Source organism: Lampris incognitus, chromosome 4 (genome assembly GCF_029633865.1).
Source record: "Lampris incognitus isolate fLamInc1 chromosome 4, fLamInc1.hap2, whole genome shotgun sequence".
Lineage (NCBI taxonomy): Eukaryota > Metazoa > Chordata > Actinopteri > Lampriformes > Lampridae > Lampris > Lampris incognitus.
The window spans coordinates 63,268,476-63,296,218 of NC_079214.1; the positions used below are offsets into that span (position 1 = coordinate 63,268,476).

At 46.1% G+C, this 27,743-nt stretch overlaps 1 protein-coding gene across 1 annotated transcript in view; it reads right to left on the reverse strand.

The window, feature by feature from the left end:
- Positions 1–573: 573 nt before the first annotated feature.
- Positions 574–27,743, reverse strand: part of cers3a (ceramide synthase 3a) — a 30,498-nt gene continuing 3,328 nt past the window's right edge. Inside the window, exons 2-11 of the mRNA XM_056278557.1 lie at positions 23,707–23,882; positions 22,706–22,823; positions 21,185–21,303; positions 20,980–21,037; positions 19,728–19,778; positions 19,057–19,149; positions 5,945–6,073; positions 5,290–5,396; positions 4,729–4,882; positions 574–1,160 (exon numbers count right to left, since the gene is read on the reverse strand). Of these exons, the coding sequence (XP_056134532.1) occupies positions 975–1,160; positions 4,729–4,882; positions 5,290–5,396; positions 5,945–6,073; positions 19,057–19,149; positions 19,728–19,778; positions 20,980–21,037; positions 21,185–21,303; positions 22,706–22,823; positions 23,707–23,879 (1,188 nt within the window). The 5' untranslated portion in view covers positions 23,880–23,882 and the 3' untranslated portion in view covers positions 574–974. The remainder of the gene's footprint in view (positions 1,161–4,728; positions 4,883–5,289; positions 5,397–5,944; positions 6,074–19,056; positions 19,150–19,727; positions 19,779–20,979; positions 21,038–21,184; positions 21,304–22,705; positions 22,824–23,706; positions 23,883–27,743) is intronic.

The following is a 27,743-nucleotide window of genomic DNA, read 5'->3' on the forward strand; positions in this document are numbered from 1 at the left end:
GACCGAGTCCATACTCGAGAGCTACGATCCTCTTGACCATCTCACTCCAGTAAGAATGGCAGAGGCCCTCCCTTTGTCCCAGTGCAGACTGGGAACTCGTCTTTTCAAGACGTACGTCATGTGGCCCTCGCAACACTGAATAATGAACTCCGCTGTCTCTCTGTAGCACGTCCAGTATCCCTCTCCTGAGTCTACATTCTTCTCCCGCAACTTGATTTTATACCACCATCAGGTACCAGTGTGGATTATGTCTCCAACTATTTTGATAGATGTTGGTTTGGTAGAGCCTTGTGATGGCCTGGCGGCCTGTCCAGGGTGTCTCCCTGCCTGCCGCCCAATGACTGCTGGGATAGGTTGCAGCATCCCCGCGACCCTGACAGCGGGATAAGCAGCTCGGATAATGGATGGATGGATGGATCTATAGCCAAGAGAATAATCTAGGCACCAAGTCTATTACGTCTGCCATCCCAATAACTGGTTTCTCTCGCATTTGGAGTCTATTCTAGTGTTCGGTGATGGACCGGCCATCTGGCCAGGTGGGCAAATGCCGGAAGGGCCACTCAGAGGCGACTTACGCTGATCTAAAAAACAAAAGTAAAACATAAATAATTTTGTGTTTGATGATTTTTATTCGAAATAACTTGTTCCAGCGGTCTATAACCGGCCTTAAACACTGACTGTGCAGCGCTCTTTCCCTGTTTTAGTGACGCTGTTGTATAATCACGCATCATGGCTGAGTGTGTAGTGTGTTTGTGCCAAACATATCTGTAATGTAGTAGTGGGGCGAGCCATGTTGTAGCCCCACTTTGACGCTCCGCCAGTCGGACCTTATGATCATTGGCATTATTTAGTGTCGGTTGTGTGTGCTTTCTGTGTACCGAGTTTCTGCTTTCTAGTCCACCTGTATGGTTTTTATTACCCTCTGAATTCCCTCCTCTGGGTGTGAGGCTCCACCGACCCACAAGGAGAGCCGGTCAGCGCACGGTCTTCGACTTGCAGACGTCCTCCGGCAGAGAGAATTGTCCAAGGTGGCCATTTTTACCCTTCTTTTCGTCACCCCCAAATCCATTGCCAAGCTTGTGCCGTCCTTCGTCCTCCTCAGCCGAACTGCTCTCTTCCTCCTCCTCCTCTTCGTTGTCGCTTCTCTCGTCTTTGGTCATCTGTAGCCGGAGAAGACGAGAGGGGGGGAACGAGGAAGGGAGGGAGGGGAGGAGGAATGTGGAGAGAGGGAAGGTGTTGAGTTAAGAGCAAATGGCTGGAAGACAGTGTAGTCCTTCACCTAGAAAACTGGGCAACAGCAGCAAATGATCGGTTTGTTTTGAGGTTCAGTCACAGTTCGCGTCTCAACGCCCACGCAACAGTGCTCCCTTCTCTCCCTAAAACACGCCGCTCCGAGCTGAATCGTCTCCTCCCCAAACATGACTGTCAGCAGAAGTCGAAAATAGTTGGGGTTGTGCAGAAGCAGGCTTGCTTGTGTGCCTGTGTGCCTGTGTGCTGCAGGAATTGTCCGGCAGTCGAGCAAGGCAGGCTGCTTCTACCCATCAACCACTTCCACACAACTATACACTACCGTTCAAAAGTTTGGGATCACCCAAACAATTTTGTGTTTTCCATGAAAAGTCACACTTATTCACCACCATATGTTGTGAAATGAATAGAAAATAGAGTCAAGACATTGACAAGGTTAGAAATAATGATTTGTATTTGAAATAAGATTTTTTTTACATCAAACTTTGCTTTCGTCAAAGAATCCTCCATTTGCAGCAATTACAGCATTGCAGACCTTTGGCATTCTAGCTGTTAATTTGTTGAGGTAATCTGGAGAAATTGCACCCCACGCTTCCAGAAGCAGCTCCCACAAGTTGGATTGGTTGGATGGGCACTTCTTTGAGCAGATTGAGTTTCTGGAGCATCACATTTGTGGGGTCAATTAAACGCTCAAAATGGCCAGAAAAAGAGAACTTTCATCTGAAACTCGACAGTCTATTCTTGTTCTTAGAAATGAAGGCTATTCCATGCGAGAAATTGTTAAGAAATTGAAGATTTCCTACACCGGTGTGTACTACTCCCTTCAGAGGACAGCACAAACAGGCTCTAACCAGAGTAGAAAAAGAAGTGGGAGGCCGCGTTGCACAACTGAGCAAGAAGATAAGTACATTAGAGTCTCTAGTTTGAGAAACAGACGCCTCACAGGTCCCCAACTGGCATCTTCATTAAATAGTACCTGTTAGAGCCTGTTTGTGCTGTCCTCTGAAGGGAGTAGTACACACCGGTGTAGGAAATCTTCAATTTCTTAGCAATTTCTCGCATGGAATAGCCTTCATTTCTAAGAACAAGAATAGACTGTCGAGTTTCAGATGAAAGTTCTCTTTTTCTGGCCATTTTGAGCGTTTAATTGACCCCACAAATGTGATGCTCCAGAAACTCAATCTGCTCAAAGAAGTGCCCATCCAACCAATCCAACTTGTGGGAGCTGCTTCTGGAAGCGTGGGGTGCAATTTCTCCAGATTACCTCAACAAATTAACAGCTAGAATGCCAAAGGTCTGCAATGCTGTAATTGCTGCAAATGGAGGATTCTTTGACGAAAGCAAAGTTTGATGTAAAAAAAATCTTATTTCAAATACAAATCATTATTTCTAACCTTGTCAATGTCTTGACTCTATTTTCTATTCATTTCACAACATATGGTGGTGAATAAGTGTGACTTTTCATGGAAAACACGAAATTGTTTGGGTGATCCCAAACTTTTGAACGGTAGTGTACATCTACTCCGAAACAGGCTACGAAAGCGAAGGAATGGTGGGCTTTGAGTTTTAAACGAGATATTAAAACATACTTGCGAGGAACATTTTACACCAACTGATGTTGTTTTGAAGTGTGACTGAAAGGCGTCCGGGCAGCATAGCGGTCAGTTCCATTGGTAACAACACGGGGGTCGCCGGTTCGACTCCCCGTGTTGCCTCCGGCCTGGTCGGGCGTCCCTACAGACACAATTGGCCGTGTCTGCGGGTGGGAAGCCAGATGGGGGGGGGGGTGTCCTGGTCGCTGCACTAGCGCCTCCTCTGGTCAGTCGGGGCATCTGTTCGGGGGAGAAGGGAACTGTGGGGAATAGCGTGATCCTCCCACGCACTATGACCCCCCCGGTGAAACTCCTCACTGTCAGGGGAAAAGAAGCGGCTGGTGACTCCACATGTATGGGAGGAGGCATGTGGTAGTCTGCAGCCCTCCCCAGATCAGCAGGGGGGGGGGTGGAGCAGCGACCAGGACAGCTCAGAAGAGTGGGGTGATTGGTCAAGTACAATTGGGGAGAAAATAAAGTGTGGCTGAAATTAAAATACTAATATTTTCCTACATCACATATGACCACATATGACTGTGCTGTCTCTTTCAGTACGGGATATAGGAAAATATTAGTACATACACTTAGCACAAAAAGTAGGGAAATGTGTGTTTGGTAGATTATGTCTTTGTTGTAACAATGCTTCTTGGCAATAAATCTCATACCGTTGGAAAGCCTGTTTACTCCCCTTTTAAATGGCGCCACGTTTGGAAGGAACACGCATTTTTGGGATGAGCAGCGGAGCTGAGTATGTGGGCTGCGCCCGTGAAAAATTTGCCAAATCTTCTCGGCCGATGCCAAACAGCTTATTTTGCTGTTGCTGTTGACTCTTGTTTTGAGCTTCTGCTACCCCAGGTGCTGACCATCAGCTGCCTGATTTACTGCCAAGAAGCATCGTTACACCGAAGACATCATCTACCAAACACACATTTCCTTACTTTTTGTGCTAGGTTCACATTCCCAGTAGAAAGAGACAGTACAGTAATATATGATGTAAGAAAATATTAGTATTTTAATTTCAGTCACACTTTATTTTTTATGCACACACACACACACATAAATATATATATATATATGTATATATATATAGAATAGTTCAGCTTCTCTCAGCTGATCTGTTTTCTGATACTAATGATGTCATCAGACACTCATTTACATACAGCCAATCAAATCAAATCAAATCAACTCATCAAACCGAAACCCTTACTTGTACATGTCAGTCAAAGGTCAGCTCATGAATATTCATGAGGAGCACCACCCCTCCCTCACAATTCTTCAGACAGCTGTGAACGGTTGTGGATGAAGGCATAGTAAAAACAATACATGTCATTTATTGATAACAAAAAACCAAATTCGACTGAATGTTTTGCTGTTGCCATGTTCAAGGTTTTTAAGCATGAAGCGTTGGAGCTGGTTACCGGCGATCGGTGTGACCTTGACATCACTGACCTGTAACTGACGGTGAAAGGGGTTTTGTAAGGGAGCCGGAAGAGACAGAATGGCGCTCAAAATATGTTCACGAAGTAAATGTGCATCATGGTTCAGCATCTGCTGCCCTGCATAGCTCCTCTTCGGGTTTACTCGCGGCGGGTCGCGCGAATGGACCTTTTATGAAAAGTCTCAAGCTGCAGTGACGAGTGACGGCGTGATCAGATATATAGCTCAGATGTACGTCTACTTTAACCGGATGCAAAGATTACAACGCTACCGGTAGTAACAACACCACAATATTATTTGTATGAAGTCCCTCGCTGGCCCCGCTGACCAAGCGATGACTTTATCTTCACATCTGGAAACCATGAGAAACCAGATGCCAGCTAACACATCAAACCCCCCACCCCCCAAATAAATTTCATCAAACCACCGCCCAACCCACACACAGACTCACAGTGCCAAAGAAGAATTTCTGGACCATCCGCAGGATGAGGTAGGCCCAGAATACGTGCAGGAACAGCAGAACCACCAACATCACGTTGAAGAAGTAGTAGCCAAAGAAGGGGGGGTAATGATAGACGGGGTACACCCAGGTACAGTGGATCAGCCTGGGAAAGGGATAACAGAGAAGAGTGTACACTTAACGCGAGGTCGCTCAATTTACGACAACCAAAACCCAGTGCAGGTCCAACTCGTTTCTTGTCCTTATAAACAGAGCTATCAGTTGAGCGAGGTCGAACATCCGAGAGTGGACTCCATATCCATTAAGCGGCTGACGTGGAAACACAAACCTAACGTTTTAATTAGCCATCCCGAGCACACAGAGGGTCGTCAGCAAGCATCCAGCAAGCATTTTTCTCCAAAATTATTTTCTCAACCCACCCCCCACCCCCCCTGCAATATCGTGTCTCTCAGCTTGCATAACGAAGACCATATGTATTAGCGTACACAGAAACATACACGCGCACGTGTTGACTCACACCAGTACACATGCACACGCAACTTGTCGGCTCACCAAAAGGGGAAGATGATGAGCCGTGTCACCATAAACACGATGGCAAACACCAGAAACAGGACGTTGCAGGTTTTCTCCCATTTGGCATAGTTAAACAACTTGGCAGACTGCAAAGAAGAAGGAGAAGTGTTGTTAGTTACCCACAATCACCGGCAACACACGGGAAGAAGACTGGAATTAGGCTGGATGAGGGGTTTTTTTTCCCAGTAATCATATTTAAGCCCAGGATATTTTCTGGCCATAATCTTTTTTTTTTTGTGTGATTATCTTTAAAACCGCTTATTGAGAGCACCAGGTGCTTTCTGAAGGAGCACCAGTATGGGGGGGGGGGGATTCTATTAGTTTGGAGTAGACAACATAGTGGTCCATCTGGACACCCAACCCTAAATTCACTTAACTCACAACACAGTTCATAAAAAAAATCTAGGCCAGCCCCCTTCAGACCCCTGTTTTAATCAAATCATTACACAACGCGAGGCGAAGGTCAGCGCTGGTGTACACAAATTGACTAATTAGTCCGAGTGCATCTTGCAGCTGGAAACATTTATTAAAACTCTTCCCCCCCCCCCCCTCCCCCTTTCGCTCCCAAATTTATTTTATTTTATACTATTTTTCTGGCCCTTCGCTTTATGGGCAAATTCCCCCTTCGACTGACCTCCAGTAGAACGTCAGAGGCGTCGTGCACGAGCATCACCAGCGTCCCGATGCGGATGTAGTTGACGCACCAGGAGAATGACAGCAGGACCAGAGTGGCCAGGTGGTGAATGATTTGTTCCTTAAAATCCTGACAGCAAAGGGGGACAAAAACACGTTATTTGGCACGCTATCATACCATAATCAAGCATAAATCTGTCCTCATGCTCTTTTCCCAGAGGCCGGATTCCACATGGTACATTAGAGTTAGAAGATTATCTGACATGCCATAAAAAAAAGGCTTGTAAATTGTTGCATTCAACCCTTGTGTGCTGATCAGGTCAAAATCACCCATTTTGGGTAACTATAAATATTGTTAATATTGTAGCGAATCGTCTGCGTGGGTTTCCTGCGGGTGCTCCAGTGGTCATTACAATATTATCAGTGATTGAGATGAAGATAAGATATATTGGGTATTTCCAGAATCAGGGATAAAGAACCATTTGTTGTCATTTCTATCATGTACTTGCGTATGTGAAAGAAAGGAAATGTCGTTTCACCCAGCCCGCGGCATTTTTAGATACAATTTAAAGTTGTATTCCCATAAAATTCAAAGGTGACCTGGCTCAGTGCAACCAACAATGCATCCGTTGCTAATTTGTGAATAAAGCATTAGGGGTAAAGCTCTAGTCCGTGATATCAGTCCGCCGCCAAGCTGAATTACTACAACCCTACTGGTGTCTTTACTTACTTTAAACTCATTTGATAAATGACATTTTCTCTCGGACTGATCAACGAAGCTTTTGCGCTGATGACTGACACCACTGGTGGGCGAAATTGTACTGTACTTGATGAAATGTACATGCATTTTGAGGGTGTATGAGGCTTGACTTCAAGCGCTGAACTTAAACAAACCTATATAGTATTTTCAGTTACAATAAATCATAAAAGTTGAGAAATAGGGATTTCTTTTATGTTCAGGTGAACCTAAATGCAAACATGCCTAAAAATTTTACAGCCAAATAAAGGTCAGGTTGGGCTTAATGACAGTGAGCAGGGAGTTGCCTTTTTTTAAGAAACCAGAGGTGGGTGCTATCGATTTCTGTTTAAACGCTGCAGCCATGGTTCAAGAACAGGATAGGTGGAGGTTGTGCAGGGTTCTGGTGTAACAACAAGGAATAAACTCGACAAGGGATACACATTTTCCGACAACAAACCGTTTGATAATAGCTCATGTTAGCTAGTACAGGAATGTTATGTAATGTTTCTCTCCTACTCTGGACTTAGCCTAATTCAATGGTATTTCTAACTGTTGTACAGTTTAACAGATAACATCAGGAGTCTACGTATGAATGAATGAGAAAACACTCTGTTGTGTACTCAGTATTGGCAACTGGTCAAGCCGGGCTCAGGAGCAACTCAAGACTTTGCTACGGTAAAGCCCGAGGAAAAGAGAGATGAAAGCTGATCCTGGAGGAGGTATGGGCAGAGGTGGAGGAAGCTCGGTATAGCAGAATGGTGGGTATATGCAAGCAGGGGGCCAGGACCAAGTGGGAACATACAACCGGGCAAAAGATCACCTGGGCAGAACTCTGGGAGGCAGAATCACACCGGGTCAATTTTTTTGGTCCAGTCAGAGTGTGATGTCCTCCTGAGCCCTTCCAAGCTGTTCAGCTGGGGCCTGGCGGACTCACCTGCTTGCCAATTCTACCAGAAAAAGGAAATCCTTGGAGCACAGTCTGAGCTGCTGTCCAAAGGCCTTGGGAGAGGGGCGGTATCTTTGGCGCCATGACCAAGTTCTGCAGAAATTAGTAAACACCATCTGCACTGGGATCAGCTACACCAAGCAGCAACACCCAACAAAATGCACCATCGCCTTTGTTCAAGCAGTTAAGAAGCCTCAGCCCCAGCCAAAGGCCCAGGTTGGGCTGCTCGCAACAGCAAGGGACTGGCAGTTCTTGGTCGACCTAGGGAGAACAACTGAGGTTCCCGAACACCATCGCAGCTACCACATTCAGGCCAGACATAGTCCTGATGTCCATGGCAACCAGGCAAGTGGTTTTGCCAGAGCTAACTGTCCCCTGGGAAGATCGGATGGAGGAGGCACAAGAAAGGAAGCGAGCCAGGTATGCAGGTCTGGTAGCTGAGTGTCAGCGGAATGGGTAGAAGGCCCACTGTCGGCCGGTTGAAGTTGACTGCAGGGGCTTTGCAGGCCGGTCTCGACACCGGGCCCTGGGACTCTTGGGGATTTGTTGGGCTGCAAAGAAGATTAGCCATTAGGAACATCTTGGAAGCCACAGAAAGGGCTTCCAGTTGGCTCTGGGTGAAGAGGAGTGATGCGTGGCATAATGCGCTACCTGGAAAAAAGTTGGGGCTTGGTCACCCCTGGCTGGGTCACTCGGGTGTCTGATGTTAAGACCTGAAACACCTGCTGACCCCGGGTTCATTACTGACGATGTGTCCAGGCTGCACCACATCGTGTATCTAGGCTAATGTCAATGACAGCTTGTAGTCAAAGCTAACGCTAAGTGCTCCAGATCAATACAGAAGAACGAGAAGCCAACAAACTTGAGGTTAAATCTAAGTTAGACTGCTGGTTGGTTTGAATCTCTCATTAAGTTGCCAGGTCCTTTGGCTGTCTTGCCCCTTGGTTGAAAGAAAAAGTATGGCTGTTTTTGTGTGGAAGACGAGCACTAAGGTATGCTACCAAAGCTCTGGCTTCTGGATTCTGCCATTGCCGTTATTGTGACTGCTATTGCAGAAGTGGCTCTAGGGTCCTGTGGCTGCCCGATCTGTACCGGAAGCATGTGCAAAAACGCGGCTACTTCATCTCAGCACTATCGTTTTACGGCGCCGTCGAACAAGTGTCTTCTCCTCACCTGATATCATGGATTCTCTTGCCCTCTACTGTCATTTGCAGGAATACCTCTGGATGAGGTGCTTGGGGAGGTTTATAAAAACTGGGACTTTCTGGTTGATAGCAATTGGGTTTTGTGTTTAATACACGTATGCAATTTGTTTAAAATATAATGCTGTCCAACACCATTAAATGTTAACTTTACTTGTTCAACTCCTGTACCTGAGTGCACAAGTGAATTTATGTTTAATGTAATTTAATCTGAATTAGATATGTAATCATCTCCTTTAATTTTGTGCTGCAACCTCCTCAGCCCTTTTTTCCTCTTCTAACAGACAACGGACTCTCCCACGCCGGCCCCAGCAGGCAGTACATGTGTATAGTTGTGCTGTCAGAAGAAGAGAAGAGATGTGTTCTGATGGAGGGCCACAACAACCCTGGTACTGCAAAGCACAATGGAGTCAAGGTTACTGCTGGCCTACTCTGATACAGGAAGTTGAACACTGGGTGATGATATATGCCTGTTACTTGACACATCTGCTGATTTATTTTTTAGTCTTGAACGTGATTTTTTGGCTTTTTGTGGTTTTTCATAAAATGAAACAGCGACACAGTTTCACAATTTGCAATTAGTGTCTTACAGGTGGAACATTTGTAGGATGTGATTCCCCCCCCCCCCCTCTTTTTTTCCCCCCAGTTGTACTTGGCCAATTACCCCACTCTTCTGAGCGACCCCGGTCGCTTCTCCACCCCCTCTGCCAGTCCGGGGAGGGCTGCAGACTACCACATGCCTCCTCCCATACATGTGGAGTTGCCAGCCGCTTCTTTTCACCTGACAGTGAGGAGTTTCACCGGGGGGGGGGTAGCATGTGGGAGGATCACGCTATTCCCCCCAGTTCCCCCTCCGCCCTGAACAGGCGCCCCGGCCAACCAGAGGAGGCGCTAGTGCAGCGACCAAGACACATACCCACACCCAGCTTCCCACCTGCAGACGCGGCTAATTGTGTCTGTAGGGACGCCCGACCAAGCCGGAGGTAACACGGGGATTCGAACCGGCGATCCCCATGTTGGTAGGCAACAGCATAGACCACTATGCTACCTGGATGCGTGGATGTGATATTGTTCGATAACTTGTTAGATGCCTCATTGATTTAAAAGTTGTTTTTATTGTCCTCATCAACTTGTATCAACTGGCCTTTCATTATGCTCGACATTAATTTTTGTTTAAAAAAATGTATTCGTTTGTATCAACCTGTCTATTAGGTCAGATGTCACCGCTGCAAGTTGGATGATCCCATCGAGACTCTTGCGCCGGTGTTACATTCCACTAAGGTACCACTTCCCAGATAGCAGAAATGATGTAGGCCGGGCCCGTCCCACACCGACACTTTCATCCGGCCCACATACTGTGTGGAATGATGGCACTCGGGCGGTCCGCTCCTGTTTGCCAGATCTGGGCCAGAACCAAGCCGTAGCAATGCCGCATGTGCCACATATTTGCCAAAGGTGGCCCATATTTGTTGTGTGATATTTGGGCCATATTCACCATTTACCACACAGGCCACTTCAGGGTCACATCCAGATCACATGTTGCCCAAATATTGCCCCAAAAGGGCAATATTTGGGCCATATTTGCTATTATACATGTGGGCCACTTCAGACTCACATCCATTTTGTCAGGGCCAGAAGAAGGTCGCATCGATGCCTGAAGAGGCCCACATCTGGATGCTAACTGGGTTACAATGTTTTAGCATAGTGAAGACTAACGTGGATTAATGTGCTAGTCACACGCTTGTGTACGGGTAAACGAATCTTGGGAGGTGCTTGGTTTGGATTTGATTGGACCACTGCCAGAAACAGCACGCAACAACATGTCCTTACCATGACGGACCTCCACACAAAGTGGGAGATTGCAGAGCCTCTGCAAAGCTGAGACTGCAACTGAGGTGTCTGCAACAATAGAGTGGAAGTTGTGCATGTTTGGCATGGTCAGGAACCTCATACCAGACCAAGGGAAGGAGTTTGTCAACAAGATGATGAATTGTGAAAGTTGGTTTAATAATGTCATAGAGATTTTTTTTTCCTGCCTCACTCTCCACATAAATGTTGTTGTCTGCAAGTACTTCAGTCTTCTGAATTTCACTGATCATTCCTCTCTGCAGCTCAATGCCAGCATTTTCATCCATCCAGCCATTCATTATCCAAACCGCTTATCCTGCTGTCAGGGTCGCGGGGATGCTGGAGCCTATCCCAGCAGTCATTGGGCAGCAGATGGGGAGACACCCTGGACAGGCCGCCAGTCCATCATAGGGCTGACACACACACATTCACAACTACGGACAATTTAGTACGGCTGATTGATTCACCTGACCTACATGTCTTTGGACTGTGGGAGGAAACCCACGCAGACACGAGGAGAACATCCAAACTCCACACAGAGGACGACCCGAGACGACCTCCAAGGTTGGACTACCCCGGGGATCGAACCCAGGACCTTGTTGCTGTGAGGAGTTTGCGCTAACCACTGTGCCACCGTGCCGGCCTGCCAGCGTTTTCACTATGCTGAAAATCAAGCCCGCGGTCTCCAGCGCTTACCATGCCCAGACCAATGGACAGGTAACGCTTTGGATGTCTGTCCTCTAAGATCTGTTGTGTTGTTTAATCACTTGTGCTTATTCATCAACTTCACAAATACATTGGAACGTAACAGGACGAAAGGACCAACCAGAACATCAAGCGTGCCCTCAGAAAGTATGTGAATGACAACCACAACGACTGGGACCTCCACCTTCCTGCTGTGGTGTATGAAATTAACTCTGCAAAGCAGGTTGTTTCTTAACATGTCCATTTTTTATATATAATATTCACAATTGTATTACTTGAAAGGGACACAGCCGTGATCCGCTGTTTCATAACCCCCACAAAGAATCTACATTTTAGTTTATTTTTACAATGTTAAACTTGTATTGATGAATTGGTGATACTTAATATTCAGTGTCAAAGGTGGATTTTTTTTCCCTTTAATATATTATCCATCCATCCATCCATCCATCCATCCATCCATCCATCCATCCATTCTCCAAACCGCTTATCCTGCTCTCAGGGTTGCGGGGATGCTGGAGCTCCTTTGTGATCAGAAGTCCACCTGGCACAGTCCCTACGTCCTCCTCTTCCATCAGCACCTGCGCCTGCCAGAAACCTGTCCCATGGGAGACGATTTTCGAGTTGCTGACCCAGGTGAAGATGACACCGACACCAAAGTCAACGAGATGAAACTTCTCAATGAACTGGTTTGTACTGAAGACACCAGAAAATTCTATATTCATGTTCGGTGAACATTAATTATTGGGTGATGTTCATGTTGGAGGTTCTCTGCAGCATAGAGAGAGCACAGAGCATGCTCTGGAGACGGCAAGACCTTCAGAGAGGGCAAGTATGAGAGTATGTTCAGTTCAGGCCGGTGATGATGTTCTCATTTCACGGGACCCCCAAAAAATGACGGACTGTAGACATTTTAACAAGTCAGTTCCAAGGAACATATACCATTGCCAGCATCACTTCCAAAGGGGTGGCCACCCTTACGAAGGGTTCAACTTGCCAGAAGGTCCAAGATCCAAGACCGAGGACACACAACAGATTGAAAAGTAAGGGCATTAGATACACTGTGTACATAACTCTTTACAATTAAATGCTGGCTAGCCAAAACTATTGGCTATATGTTGGGAATTCCTGTTGTCGGTAATTGTCACATATTTGTGTATCATCAGACGCACTAACTGAGAGGACGTTTCTCCGGGACCACTGTTATTCAACACGTAAATGGCAGTTGGAACATCCATGTGCTTGGTCAGGTGTAAAGTGGGAGAAAGACTTGGGCCCTCTTCGGGATGATCTGGTCAGCATTCTTTCCATCCGGTGACATCTTCGCATATTTTGTTGAAGTATGTGTTGGACAAAAATCAGCCATCGGGAGAGCCAACTGTGAAGCAAGGCCAGATCTGCCTCACATGAGAAGTCAAAATCAAAAATGCACCTTCCGCCAAACTGCCGCCCAGCAGGAAAGTTGTAATTGATGGGGTTGAAGAGTTGAAGCGGACACATATCGCGGAATTGCTTGCGTCGTTAGTTTGTGTGTCAGAATTGTCTCTGTTGTGAGCCTGACTGAAACTGAATAGGGTTCTTATTTTTTGATTCATACTGGGGTCTTTACTGGAGACCCCAGCTGGAATGGTCTCTGGTGCAACAGCTGAACATCATGAGGGACCTTCAGACAGCTGGGTGCGCAGTAACCGAGGGTTATTCCATGCGTGGGGAGGGGACAGAGCCTGCTGTCCCCCGGATGGACAGGGGGAATCAGCAGGAAAAAAAGCCCTCAGAGACTTCCCGGAGGGAGAATCTATTGAAGCAAAGGATGACTTGTTATCCGTCTTTCAGTATCAGGATGACATGGAGACATTCTCCTCGAGTTGTGTTGATGAACAAGGCCTGAAGGTTAACGCCATGTTCCTTAGGATGGTCATAAATGCTCTTGTGTATATTTACTAGTTAAATGGTTTGCATTGGCATTACTGTTATCTGACCCCTGTATACAGCGTCCACATCAACAGCAGCGTTATAAGCACCGCTGCTTGTCTACAAATCACTGAATGGTGCAGGCCCACAATACATCACTGACATGCTCGGACAGTATAAACCGGGTAGGGCTCCAAGATCCATGGACTCTGGTCAGCTAGTTCAGCCCAGAGTCCAAACCAAATACGGTGATGCAGCATTTAGCTGTTATGCTGCGTGCAACTGGAACCAACTACCAGAAGATCTTAGATGTGCCCCAAATATAGCAAATTTTAAACGTATGTAAAAAACATTTCTGTTTTCTTGTGCCCGTGATTGAGCATTAAAACTTGCACCTCATTCCTGCTGCACTTTACTTCTGGAAGCAGATCTCCCGTCACTCCCGGCAGGGAAGTGACGATGTTTTCATTCTATTTTCTTTTTATAGTAATTATATTACTATAATTATATTTTTAATTATATTACTTTTTTAATTCCTGGTTCAAAGTACATTTTCTGTACTTTGTACTCTTTTAATTATATTTCATATATGATTGTTCCTATTTGTTTTTATTTATTCTCTTTTAATTATATTTTATATGGTTGTTTGTTCCTTTTGTGTTTTTATTTGTGTAAAGCACATTGAATTGCCCTGTGTATGAAATGTGCTATGTAAAAAAAAACTTGCTTGCTTATATAGAAGAAATATATTGATATATATGTATATATTGATATATGTATATTATTATTTTTTGCTCTATTTTCTGTATATATTCATGGTGCAACTTAAATGCTGTAGTATGTCTATTGTTTTCAATAACTTGTGTATGTTTCCATATCCTGGTGATTCTATTCTTGTCTTGTTGTGTACATAGGCTCTATGTATGTTCTTTCATCCTTGAGACAGGCGCCACATGAAATTTGTTGTATAGTTGTCCTTGGCAAAAAAAGCATTGTGCTTGTGATAGATTAAAAGTTATTCATTTATTTTCATTGTACTTGTACAAATTACACAATATAGTATGTTAATAGCAATCTTACTGTTAAGCTCAGTTTCTTCTATCGCAGTTAACTCTCCTCTGTGTGTGTGTGTGTGTGTGTGTGTGTGTGTGTGTGTGTGTGTGTGTGTGTGTGTGTGTGTGTGTGTGTGTGTGTGTGTGTGTGTGTGTGTGTGAAATACAGAAATTTGTTAAGGAACGTTTCAGCTGAAGTCATGCTTTATGTTAATAAGTGGAACATATTGTTAAAAATACATATTAATAAAATATATTTCGTGTAACTTTTACGTACTCTAGTTGTCCACTTAAATTTGATAAATTTTAAAAGTATTTTAGGTTAAAATTCATCAAAATAAATATACATTAATCTATTTAATTTTTCATAATTAATAAGGTAATTTAGGAAGGGAAAGCAGGACTTGACTCAGGGGTGGTGGTCGATTGGCGTGTTTAGTTGTGCCACACTTGCCAGCCTCTTAGAAAAGTTTGCTGCATCAAAAAAGAAAGAACAAACAAAAATATGCTATAAAGTTCAGAAAGCAAATATTAACCTAGAAATCAAAGATGATGTGTAAATTGTCATCTGGTGAATAGACGTGACTTAAAGTGGGCTGTGGTGCGATATCAAACTGTGCTAAGTACTAGTGACAGGCAAAAGGAATAGCACGGGTGACAATTATGACGTAGTTATCAACTTAACACAATTTTTAATACTAGTAGCCTACACACGATAATAATAACTTACTCGTAGAACTGTCACTCAACTATGGCCTGCATGCATGTACTGCCATGCACACCAAAGTGCGATACTGCCTACTAAATTTCTGCTTTGTCATACAATAACTACATCATAATCAGCAGTCTCTGTCAATTTGTATGTTATTCACAGTAATATGATGTTTATGTTGTCTCTCTCGCTCTTTTTTTTGTTGTTTTTTTGTTGTTGTTGTTGTTGTTGCTTTGTCCAGAGACTTCGTGAGCCAGTCTGGCTTGACCATCACAGCCGAACAGGCCAAGAACAAAATGGAACAACCTCGAGGAAAAATACAAGGTAAGCTACCATTTTATCTACTTTTCAGCGATGAAGTGGTAGGGCATGGCTGAGACTTAATTTAAGCCAAGTCTGCCAAGTTAATATGCAACTACTTTGACTAGTGGAGAAAACGTATTATACAGATGCAATGGGCATGGACAAATACCGTATTAAACACTAGGTGTGCTGAAATTGTAAACTAAACTACTTAACTTTTGTTACTCCGTAAGTGTGGAATTCATCAGCTCAAAAAGGTCAAGCTAGAAACAGATACTGGTATTACACAAAATGTTTGGCATCAGTATTTCAGCTTCCCTCATTTTTGCAAGATATCTTACGATAACTGTATAATAACTTGACATGAAATTAATTTAAGCAGGATAGCATTTCAATGAATGCATAATAGATAACATTTTTGAGGCCATTCAAACTGCAGAAACATTTTGGGACTGCAAATATGTTCAACAGAAGTTTTTACAGTGTTCATTTTTGATCATTTTTTTTGTAGGAACTTAGGGATCCTCCCACAGGGAAAGGGGTGGAGGCGGGTGGGGTGACTGCTGCCACCTGGCCGTGGTATAGTCTTATGAATGCTGCACTCCAGGGGAAGCACTCAATCAGCCCACCCCTGGTAGCCGCAGCAAACATGACTGCCACTACAGGTGGTGTTGTCACCTCCCTTACCTCTGCACTCCCCAAAGAACGGGCCAGCCCTTCACCGAGAAAGAGGGCCAGAGTCAGTGAGAAGCTCCTGGAGGAGCTCCTGGATTTTATGAAGGAGCAGGCAGAAAGGGAAGAGGAGAGGGAGCAGCAGGCAGTGGCGAGGGAGAGAGCGGCCTCTGAAAGGGCAGACAGATACTTGCCTCTCTTTGAGAGATTTGTAAATAATTTGTAAATAATGTATATTATTTAGATTTAATCTTTCAGTTCCTAATTATTGTTTGTTGTACTTTCATGAATAAATATTTCAGATGTTGAGTTATAGCCTTTGCCGGGCTTTTTCCCCCCCGCTGTTGGCTCGTGATGTACAGAAAATTCACTTTAAAGCACTTTGGGAACAAAACAAGAGTAGAATAAAATAGAACTTTATTTGTCGTTGTACAAGTACAACGACATTTGAAAGTGCAGTTCTTATCAGTGCAAAGATCAGTATAAAAATAATTAAAAACATAAAACACATTCATTTCTACATTCTACTGGACACCGACATATTGCACAAAAAGTCAGGAATCAAGACTTGGCAGCATTTAGTGCGGTCATGGCTCGGGGATAGAAGCTGTTCTTTAGTCTGTTGGTCCGAGCTCTTATTGTCCTGTAACGTCTGCCCGAGGGCAGCAGTTCAAACAGATGGTGCCCTGGGTGGGATTGTTCCTTGAGGATGCCATGGGCTTTTTTGAGGCAGCGGGAACTGTATAGGTCTTCCAGGAAGGGGAGTGGGCATCCGATACTCTTCTGGGCGGTGGTGATGACCCTCTGGAGCGCTTTCCTCTCTGCTACTGTGCAGTTGGCAAACCAGACACAGATGCAGGAGGTCAATATGCTCTCTATGGAGCAGTGGTAGAAGGACACAAGCAGTGAGGTGGTAAGGTGGTTCTTCCTGAGGATCCTTAGGAAGTAGGGTCTCTGCTGTGCCTTAACCGGCGCTGTGGTGGTTAAGAAGGCAACTGAAGTAGTGTGAAAGGGGGCTGACGTTGCTTATCATAAATAGACATTGCGTTGTTAGTGTACAGTTGTGGAGTAATCAGCTGAGCTCAGTGTAGTGTACAACATCAATTGTTCTGGGCCATGAAGCCCGGCTGTTGATTTGGAGCACTTCCGGCAGCCTCTGCGCTGGGGATGTTGCGCAATACCAGGAGGAAGCATCGTCTCAAATGGTCAACCGAGCGTCCCGTGTGCTTGTGAACTTCCTCCCAAGAAAAACTAGCAAGAACATTCTCCCCAAGGACACAAGTCCGTTCTGTGCTTCGAGAAAGGCCGTCAGTCTGTGTGATCAACGTTGGAGGCAATTGAACCTTTTAAGAGGCATTCCTGCGCCAACGGCGGTAGAAGGCAACAGAATCCGTGATACCAGGTGAGGAGAGGGCGCGCTTTTCAACAGCGCCATTCAACGATAGCGTTGACAGGAAGTTAGCCGCATTCTCGCGGGTGCGTAGAACAAATCGGGTATCTGGTACAGATCAGGCAGTGACGGGTCCTGCACGTTCACCAAATACTCCCAGATGAAGGAAAACGGAAGTGTGGAAAAAAGGTGTTTCTGCATTCCAATGGTGTCGTCGAGTTTATGGGATAAACGAGTTTCCCGCCAAGAGTGACGGCACGAACTCACCCTGCTAAACCAGATGATGAAGTTGGGGACGTCGAAAATTTGGATGCAGCGCAAACTGTCAAGTTGTGACATCATCGCAGTAAAAGTTGTCCTTACGAGTTAGCGTCATAAGAGTTGGCATCATTGTAAGAGTTAGCATCGCAAGAGTTAGCATAAGAGTTAGCATCATCGTAAGAGTTAGCATCGCAAGAGTTAGCATATGAGTTATCATCATGTTAGCATCATATGAGTTAGCATCATCATAAGAGTTAGCATCGCAAGAGTTGTAAGAGTTATCATCATATGCGTTATAAGAGTTAGCATATGAGTTATCATCATAAGTTAGCATCATATGAGTTAGCATCATCATAAGAGTTAGCATCGCAAGAGTTATGAGTTATCGTCATATGAGTTATAAGAGTTAGCATATGAGTTATCATCATAAGTTAGCATCATCATAAGCGTTAGCATCGCAAGAGTTGTAAGAGTTATCGTCATATGAGTTATAAGAGTTAGCATATGAGTTATCATCATAAGTTAGCATCATATGAGTTAGCGTCATCATAAGCGTTAGCATCACAAGAGTTATAAGAGTTATCATTATATGAGTTAACATCATCATAAGAGTTAGCATCGCAAGAGTTGTAAGAGTTATCATCATATGCGTTATAAGAGTTAGCATATGAGTTATCATCATAAGTTAGCATCATATGAGTTAGCATCATCATAAGAGTTAGCATCGCAAGAGTTATAAGAGATCATTATATGAGTTAGCATCATCATAAGCGTTAGCATCGCAAGAGTTGTAAGAGTTGTCGTCATATGAGTTATAAGAGTTAGCATGAGTTATCATCATGTTAGCATCATATGAGTTAGCATCATCATAAGAGTTAGCATCATAGGAGTTATAAGAGTTATCATCATATGAGTTATAAGAGTTAGCATATGAGTTATCATCATAAGTTAGCATCATATGTGTTAGCGTCACAGGAGTTCGCGTCATAAGAGTTATCATAAGACTTGTCATCATAGCCGTCCACATCGTGGAGGTCCCTGGAGGTTAACACACATAACTAATGTGATAACGCAGTTGACGAAGAACAACTAAAAATGGCAAAACACAGAGTCATTTCTGTTGAGAAACGAGCGTCCGCACGTACAACGGCGCCCATTTTAAAACCTCCATGCTTCCTGTTTGCCTCCAGAATCGAGCACATGGGAGCGACCAGGTCGGGTGAATGATCTACCCACAGAAAGCGACCGCCCCGACGTGCGCCTGAAAGCCGGGGGGTTACTCGCCGGGAGGGGGACGGAGATTTAAAAAGCAGCAGTGCAGAGCAGAGCATGAAGCAAGGCGGGTAAGGCCGGGCCTCCGAAACACAATACTTACCTTTCTCTTCACATCAAAGGTGACGCTGAAGAGGAGAGAACCATAGAAGCTTATCTCCAGGATGTAATACCAGTACTGGGATTCTAGCATAGTCTGGAATATATGAGAGAGAGGGGGGGGGGGGGGGGAGACAGAGTGAGAGAGAGAGAGAGCTCTTGTAACGTGAAGCCATGCGGTGGCACAGAAAGCATTGTACACAGATGAGTCTCCTAAGGCCATGGTCTTTTGTGCGAGGCAGACTAGCTGGGAGGAAGAAAGTCTCCATGGCTCACCCTCCATTGTGTAGCTCGGGAACATTCAGCTCTGTGTGCAGCTCCAAAAAGCAGCTATTGTTTGATAATACAGCGCCGGGATGATGGGACATAATCCTCGCACCACCTTGCCAGGGTGGGTGACATCATTGTTCGTTTGATTAAGCTCTCTGGCAAATAGCAAAGACCATGGGATCTAATCCAGACGCACAACCCCGCCCCCCCCCTCCTCCTTGTTAACACAACTGAAACACAGCATGTCCGGGGAAACAAACCAGAGCACTACCGCGTTTGGATCCAAGTTGGGAGTTTTGTTTTACATACTGGAGAGGCATGACCATTAGCAGGATTTCCATTGCGGGGGGGGGGGGGGGTCATTTTCAAATCGAAAACGCACAAGGAGAAAAACACTTCACAAACCTGCTTTGGAAAGCCCGTCCACACTTCCCAAGTGTCATAAAACCATTCTTTCTGTAAGAGCATAGGAAGAAAATACTCTGTCAGTACATGTTATCTGAGTGCTGCAGTACTGTGTGTGTGTGTGTGTGTGTGTGTGTGTCTGTGTGTGTAACTTCATGTTGCTTCACTTTGGCACATTCGGAGGACAGTGACTGTGTGAGCTGTTTGTCGTGTGTGGTGAGAACATTTTCCTAGTAGTTAAATTCCCAACCTGTCTCATTCCCGGACAGAGTAGCTTAATACACACACATCATGTATCCCAACACCATGAGCAAACACAACACTGGCATGTCGTACACCCAACAACTCTCCACACCCTACACCCAACAACTCTCCACACCCTACACCCAACAACTCTCCACACCCTACATGAACGATTATAATTTCCTTATTTGTTTTCATCACTTGCAATAGAAAGTGAAGGAGAACAAAAACTCATGTAGTTTCTTCTGTCATCACACAGCTGGTATTCCCCCCAGTAGTACTTGGCCAATTACCCCACTCTTCCGAGCCGTCCCGGTCGCTGCTCCACCCCCTCCGCCCATCCAGGGAGGGCTGCAGACCACCACATGCTTCCTGTGATACACGTGGGGTCGCCAGCCGCTTCGTTTCACCTGACAGCGAGGAGTTTCACCAGGGGGGACGTACGCCCGACCAAGCCGGAGGTAACGCGGGGATTCGAACCAGTGATCCCCATTGTTGGTAGGCGACGGAATAGACCGCTACGCTATAGTGTCCATAGTGCCCCTTTCACGCTGGCCAAAAACCCCACTAACATCCACCTTTGGTCAATGTAGCATTGAACACCAAAAGCAGATGTTAGTGGGTTTCTTTGGCCAGTGTGAAAGGGGTGTTAGATGGATGGACATATATATATATATATATATATATATACACACACACACACATATACATAATCATATACATATATATACATACATATACATACATATACATATACATATATATATGTGTGTGTGTATATGTGTGTATATGTGTGTGTATATATATATATGTGTGTATATATATATGTGTATATATATGTATATATGTATGTATATGTATGTATATGTATATATATGTATGTGTATATATGTGTATATATGTGTGTATATATATATATATATATATATATATATATATATATATATATATGAAGCGTTATGGCAGCTATGCATCACCGTAAGATGGATGTACATCACATTATACTTACATCATAAAGAGCCACCACGCCTCCAATGAATGCGAAGAGGTAGAACGCAAATCTCCAGCTGCAGGATCCAGAGGGGGCACAGAGAAACATCTAATATTTTATATATATATATGTATTCTAGATATGTGTATATATGTATATATATACGCACACACATGACAAAAACACAGTATTATCATTGCAAACACACAAATGCAATATTAACCTCACTTCTCTGAACTTCTTCAGAACACTGGGACGGTCCGTGTTGCGTCTTCTCCTGAACCAGCGCTCAACTTGTCGGACTGACAAACTGGTTTTCTTAGACAGCCCGTCAATGTCTGCCTGGATAGGAGTGAACACAGACACACACACACACACACACAGGTATGTACAGCATGAGGGTGGTTAGCGCGGTCGCCTCACAGCAAGACGTTCCCTGGGTTCGAGCCCCGGGGTTGTCCAACCTTGGGGGTCGTCCCGGGTCGTCCTCTGTGTGGAGTTTGCGTGTTCTCCCCGTATCTACCTGGGTTTCCTGCGGGTGTTCCGGTTTCAGAATCAGAACCAGAACATTCCCCCCCGAGGGGAAAAGACAGGCAGGTCAGGTGAATCGGACGTACTAAATTGTCCCTCGGTGTGTGTGTGTGTGGGTGTGGACCCTGTCATGGACTGACGGCCGGTCCAGGGTGTCCCCCCGCCTGCCGCCCAGTGACTGCCGGGATAGGCTCCAGCATCCCCGCCACCCTGACGTGGATGAGCGGCTTGGCTAATGGATGGATGTATATAACGTATGGACCCATGTCTACATAGTCTGTGTAGGTGGGTCTTTTGTTGGACGGTGTGTCCTTGTGTCCTCTGTGTTAACGCAGAGAGAGCCGGAGCACAGGAACGTCATTGTAGTCCGGTACACGTGATGGTAAAATTGGACTTGAACTTGCTCAAACAGAACTGTCTGAGTGGATCTCAGCTCCACGTTTAACTGGAGACCACGCAACAGAACGGGGGCCAAATTGTGAGCTGTGCAGAGGCCAAAGAGCAGGGCTAAAAAAACCACAAGCCTGATGAGAGGAGACTACAAATAAACATGTCATGTACTCATACCACAACATGCTTCATCATCCCTGATGACACGCCGTGGCCAGTGCATGGTCTGGATTACAGCTGTACATGTAAGTTAGTGGTAAGGCAGAGAAAGAAACCTTGTTGACGAGAGAGTTTATTACCTTTGTTAGCTCATATCAATGAAAAAGAGTTTTGTCTCCCATCCATATAGACATATATACATACATATATACACACACATATATATATATACATATATATATGCATATATACACATACATACACACACACATATATATATACATGCATATATACACACAAACACACACACATATATATATACATACATATATACATATATATGCATATATACACATACATACACACACACACACACATATATATATATACACATATATATATATACATATATATATATACATACACACATATACATATACACACATATATATACACACACATACATACATACATACATATGCATGGATTTAGCATACATACATACATACATACATACATACATACATACATACATACATACATACATACATACATACATACATACATACATACATACATATGCATGGATTTAGCATTTGTATGCAGTGTAGTTGGGATTCACTGTCCGTTTGACTTTGAAAGGTTTGAGTGCAGAATTATTTACCTGGCAAGGACATTTGGAGTGAGACAGGTAACACCGTTCAAGGACGGGGTTGTCCAGGACTTTCTGGTGGACTCTTTCCTTGATACCGGCATAGGATGCAAGTGGTGTCGCTATAAACCTGGGTTGGAAAATAAGAGATGGAAGTCCGGCGCATATGGAGTAAATTCAGACCCACATACAAGAATAACTCAGTAGCTTCCTTTTATCAACAAGGAAATATTTCCGGGGGGGGGGGGGACTGGGGGGAGTAGCATGATCCTCCCACGCGCTACGTCCCCCTGGTGAAACTCCTCACTGTCAGGGGAAAAGAAGCGGCTGGCGACTCCACATGTATCGGAGGAGGCATGTGGTAGTTTGCAGCCCTCCCCGGATCAGCAGAGGGGGTGGAGCAGCGACCGGGATGGCTCGGAAGGGTGGGGTAATTAGCCGGGTACAATTGGGGACAACAAAGGGGGAGGATTAAGAAAAAAAAAACACAAAGATTTCCACCATCTGTGCAAAGGACAATAATCTGGTGGCCCGGTGGTTAGCGCTGTCGCCTCAAAGCAAGAAGGTCCTGGGTTCGAACCCCGGGGTTGTCCAACCTTGGGGGGTCATCCCAGGTCGTCCTCTGCGGGGCGTTTGCATGTTCTCCCCGTGTCTGCGGTGGGTTTTCTCTGGGTTTCCTCCACCATCAAAAAGAAACATGCCCGTTAGGGTTAATACTCCTGCCTGTGCCCCTGAGCAAGGCACGGCGAGACGAACTGGAGTTGCACTGTGGCTACCCACTGCTCCTAGCTACACAGCTAGGATGGGTTAAATGCAGAGCAAGAAGTTCCCCACAGAGATTAATACAAAGTAGTAACGTCTTAAAAACTCTACAACAGTATGTACGTGGTATATTGTGGTGACTTACATAAGGCTCAGAGCAACTGTGCTTAGGAGCCACTTCAGGAAGCCACTCGCAGCACTTTAATGTGCTGCGAGTCACGGATGGTGTGGGTGCAGCACGAGGAGCTCACCTTTCGAACACGTATCTGACGAGGAGGAAGACGACCGCACAGGGGATCGTGACGTAGAGATGTGAGGCTTTGGCGTAGACACGGCCGTCTCTGTCCTCCAGGTCTGCCCAGGTCAGGTTGACCGGTAGCCAGATGCGGTCCCACCAGAACCACTCGTACAGCCTTCCGATCATCCCCTGGTACACCAACAGGAGAACAAGGCGACATGGAGAACGGCTGAGTTGGCCGGTGATGGAGGTCCGGTAGTGAGACAGGACATACTGTTACCCCCATACGCGGAGAACCTCGTGTCTCTAGGCCTCACGCTATCTTTTGAAACAAGGGAGAGCTGATCTTAAAGGATGCCAAAGAAGGTTGAACCAGATCATCTGGACACAACGTTTGACGGATAAGTTTCATCACTCAACTAAGTGACATCTTCAGTCTAAACCGGGGGGTGTCAAACTCCAGGCCTCGAGGGCCGCGGTGTCTGCAGGTATTTGTTGCAACCGTGCACTACACCACCTGATTAAACTAGTTCCTCTCCCTCCTTGATCCAGGAGGTGAGCTAATTAGTGAAATCAAGTGGTGTAGTGCATGGTTGCAGCAAATACCTGCAGACACTGCGGCCCTCGGGGCCTGGAGTTTGACACCCCCGGTCTAAACTGACTGCAGGTATCCCCACCCCTTATAAACAATGCAGTACAATACAGTGCCTAATGACCTCAACCAGCGACCAGTCTCATGATCAAATATGGGTGTGCCCATTAGCTAGAGTTTCAAAGGCCATGTGTACTGTTCACTGAGGATTGGGGAATAGCTGCAATCACAGCACTGGAAGATGGTGACAGATGTACTCTTAGCCCCCCCCCCCCGGTTCAGGGATGGTCGTTCCCTCTTCACATAGATGGCCTCTTAGACTCCCCGTTCAAACCGGCGTTCCTCCCTATCAAGGATGTGCACATCCTCGTCCCCGAAAGAGTGGCCACTGGCCTGTAGACGGTGTAGACTGTGGAGTCCTGGTCTGACGTGTCAGCTCTCTTGTGTTGTGCCGTCCTCTTGGCCGGCGTCTGTTTGGTTTCCCCGATGTACAAGTCACGGCAATCCTCCCGGCACTGAACAGCGTGCCCTATTCTGCTCTGTTTGTGCCGGGGGACCTGATCCTTGGGGTGGACCAGCTTCTGGGCGCAGCTGTCGAAACTCTAGTTAATGGGTACACCCATATTTGATCACGAAACTGGTCGTTGGTTTCGGTCGTTATACATCTGTCGCCATCTTACAATGCTGTGAGTGCAACAATCCCTAATCCTCGGTGAATAGTACACATGATCAATGGTCACACCCATATTTGATCACGAGACTGGTCGTTGGTTTCGGTCGTTATACATCAGTCGCCATCTTACAAGGCCGTGAGTGCAACAATCCCTAATCCTCGGTGAATAGTACACATGATCAATGGTCACACCCATATTTGATCACGAAACTGGTCGTTGGTTTCGGTCGTTATACATCAGTCGCCATCTTACAATGCTGTGAATGCAACAATCCCTAATCCTCGGTGAATAGTACACATGATCAATGGTCACACCCATATTTGATCACGAAACTGGTCCTTGGTTTCGGTCGTTATACATCTGTCGCCATCTTACAAGGCTGTGAATGCAACAATCCCTAATCCTCGGTGAATAGTACACATGATCAATGGTCACACCCATATTTGATCATGAAACTGGTCGTTGGTTTCGGTCGTTATACATCTGTCGCCATCTTACAAGGCTGTGAATGCAACAATCCCTAATCCTCGGTGAATAGTACACATGATCAATGGTCACACCCATATTTGATCAGGAAACTGGTCGTTGGTTGCGGTCGTTAGGCACTGTATATAAAACCCTTGCTATGGTGCGTATGGGTTATGTTTTGGGTGCACTGGGGGAGACAAGAGGCCAGCTTCTTTGCAGAAACTGAGAAGGGAACGAACATTTGTTAAAGGGATAGTTCCCGTTTGCGGGGCTCTCGCCACGTGTCCGGCTCACACAGAGTCAGGCCAACTGGTCGAAACCACGTTGAGGTCTCCACATGTGGCCAGATGGCATGATGAATGGTGATCCTAGCCGAGCTTAGATGTTTGGTCTACTGGGATCCTCAGCAGCTCCCCGCAGTAGAAGGGGAAATACACCTTCTGTGAAGCTGATCATTAATACTTTGCCCTACTTAGTCTCACAGTAACAACTGTTCTTAACCAATGTTTTGCACAAGAACACGCAAAATCCTGAAAAACAGCTTATCCCTAGAGCACGTCTGTCTTCTGGAGATGGGAGATATGCGTATTTCAGAAAAATACTCTGAAATAACCAGAAAATTAAGCCGGCGAGTAAAACTGTGTCATCGCTAAGTGCCAACAAACTGGAAATTAGACATGGGGGTGTAAAAATCCGGAATTATCCTTTAAATCGGTCCACAGATTAAGATTACAGTCAAACCATGCCCTCCCTGTGTAAAATGTGGGACGACTGACCTTTAACACATAAGGGTGCAGCAACCGATAAAACCTAATTACACAACGGCAGTAACAATTAGATCAGGATAAAAAGAAAGTGCCAAAATTGTCATTATTTATCATTTCCATGTCATTATTTGTCGTTTGCATGCCGTTGGACGGGAGACCCTGCAGGAGACACCCTGCAGCGGCTGTGTGAGACACGATCATGAAGTCAGCATGTGTGAAGTTCTTTATTTCCACAACAAATATTGGAACAACAGTCCTCCCTCCCTCTTTCACAAGAAACACATCCACGCCCAGTTAAACAGCCCACAGACATGTAGCAACAGTGACGGGGGAGGAGACAATGGCAACATGGGGGAGGTGGGGGACAGGGAGGAGATGGAGGGGGACAGAGAGGAGGTGGAGGGTGACAGGGACAGAGAGGGGTGGAGGGGGACAGGGAGGAGATGGAGGGGGACAGGGAGGAGATGGAGGGGGACAGAGAGGAGGTGGAGGAGGACAGGGAGGGGTGGAGGTGGGAAGAGAGGAGGTGAGAGGGACAGGGACAGAGAGGGGTGGAGGAGGACAGAGAGGAGGTGGAGGGTGACAGGGACAGAGAGGGGTGGAGGGGAACAGAGAGGAGGTGGAGGAGGACAGGGAGGGGTGGAGGTGGTAAGAGAGGAGGTGAGAGGGACAGGGACAGAGAGGGATGGAGGAGGACAGAGAGGAGGTGGAGGGGGACAGGGACATAGAGGGGGTGGAGGGGGACAGGGAGGAGATGGAGGGGGACAGAGAGGAGGTGGAGGAGGACAGGGAGGGGTGGAGGTGGTAAGAGAGGAGGTGAGAGGGACAGGGACAGAGAGGGATGGAGGAGGACAGAGAGGAGGTGGAGGAGGACAGAGAGGGGTGGAGGTGGGAAGAGAGGAGGTGAGAGGGACAGGGACAGAGAGGGGTGGAGGAGGACAGAGAGGAGGTGGAGGGTGACAGAGACATACAGGGGTGGAGGGGGACAGGGAGGAGATGGAGGGGGACAGGGAGGAGGTGGAGGGGGACAGAGAGGAGGTGAGAGGGACAGGGACAGAGAGGGGTGTAGGAGGACAGAGAGGAGGTAGAGGAGGGACAGGGACATACAGGGGTGGAGGAGAACAGAGAGGGGTGAAGGGGGAAAGAGGAGGTGGAGGGGGACAGACGGGTGGAGGGGGATAGAGAGGAGGTGGAGGGAGACAGGGACAGAGAGGGGGTAGAGGGGTACAGAGAGGGCAAGGTGGAGGGGGTCAGAGGGTGAGTTGGAGGAGGACAGAGAGGAGGTGGAGTGGGACAGAGAGGAGGTGGAGGGGAGACCGAGGGCGGTGGAAATGGAAAGAGAAGAGGTGGGGGGGGGGGAGGGACAGAGAGGGGTGAAGGGGGACCGAGAGAGGGTGAGGTGGAGGGGGACAGAGAGGGTGAGGTGGAGGGGGGCAGAGAGGAGGTGGAGGGGGACAGGGACAGAGAGGGGTGGAGGAGGAGGAGATGCCACAAAAACACGATAATAAAAGCCTGATTATAAAAGCCTGAGTCACAGCCTAGCAACAGA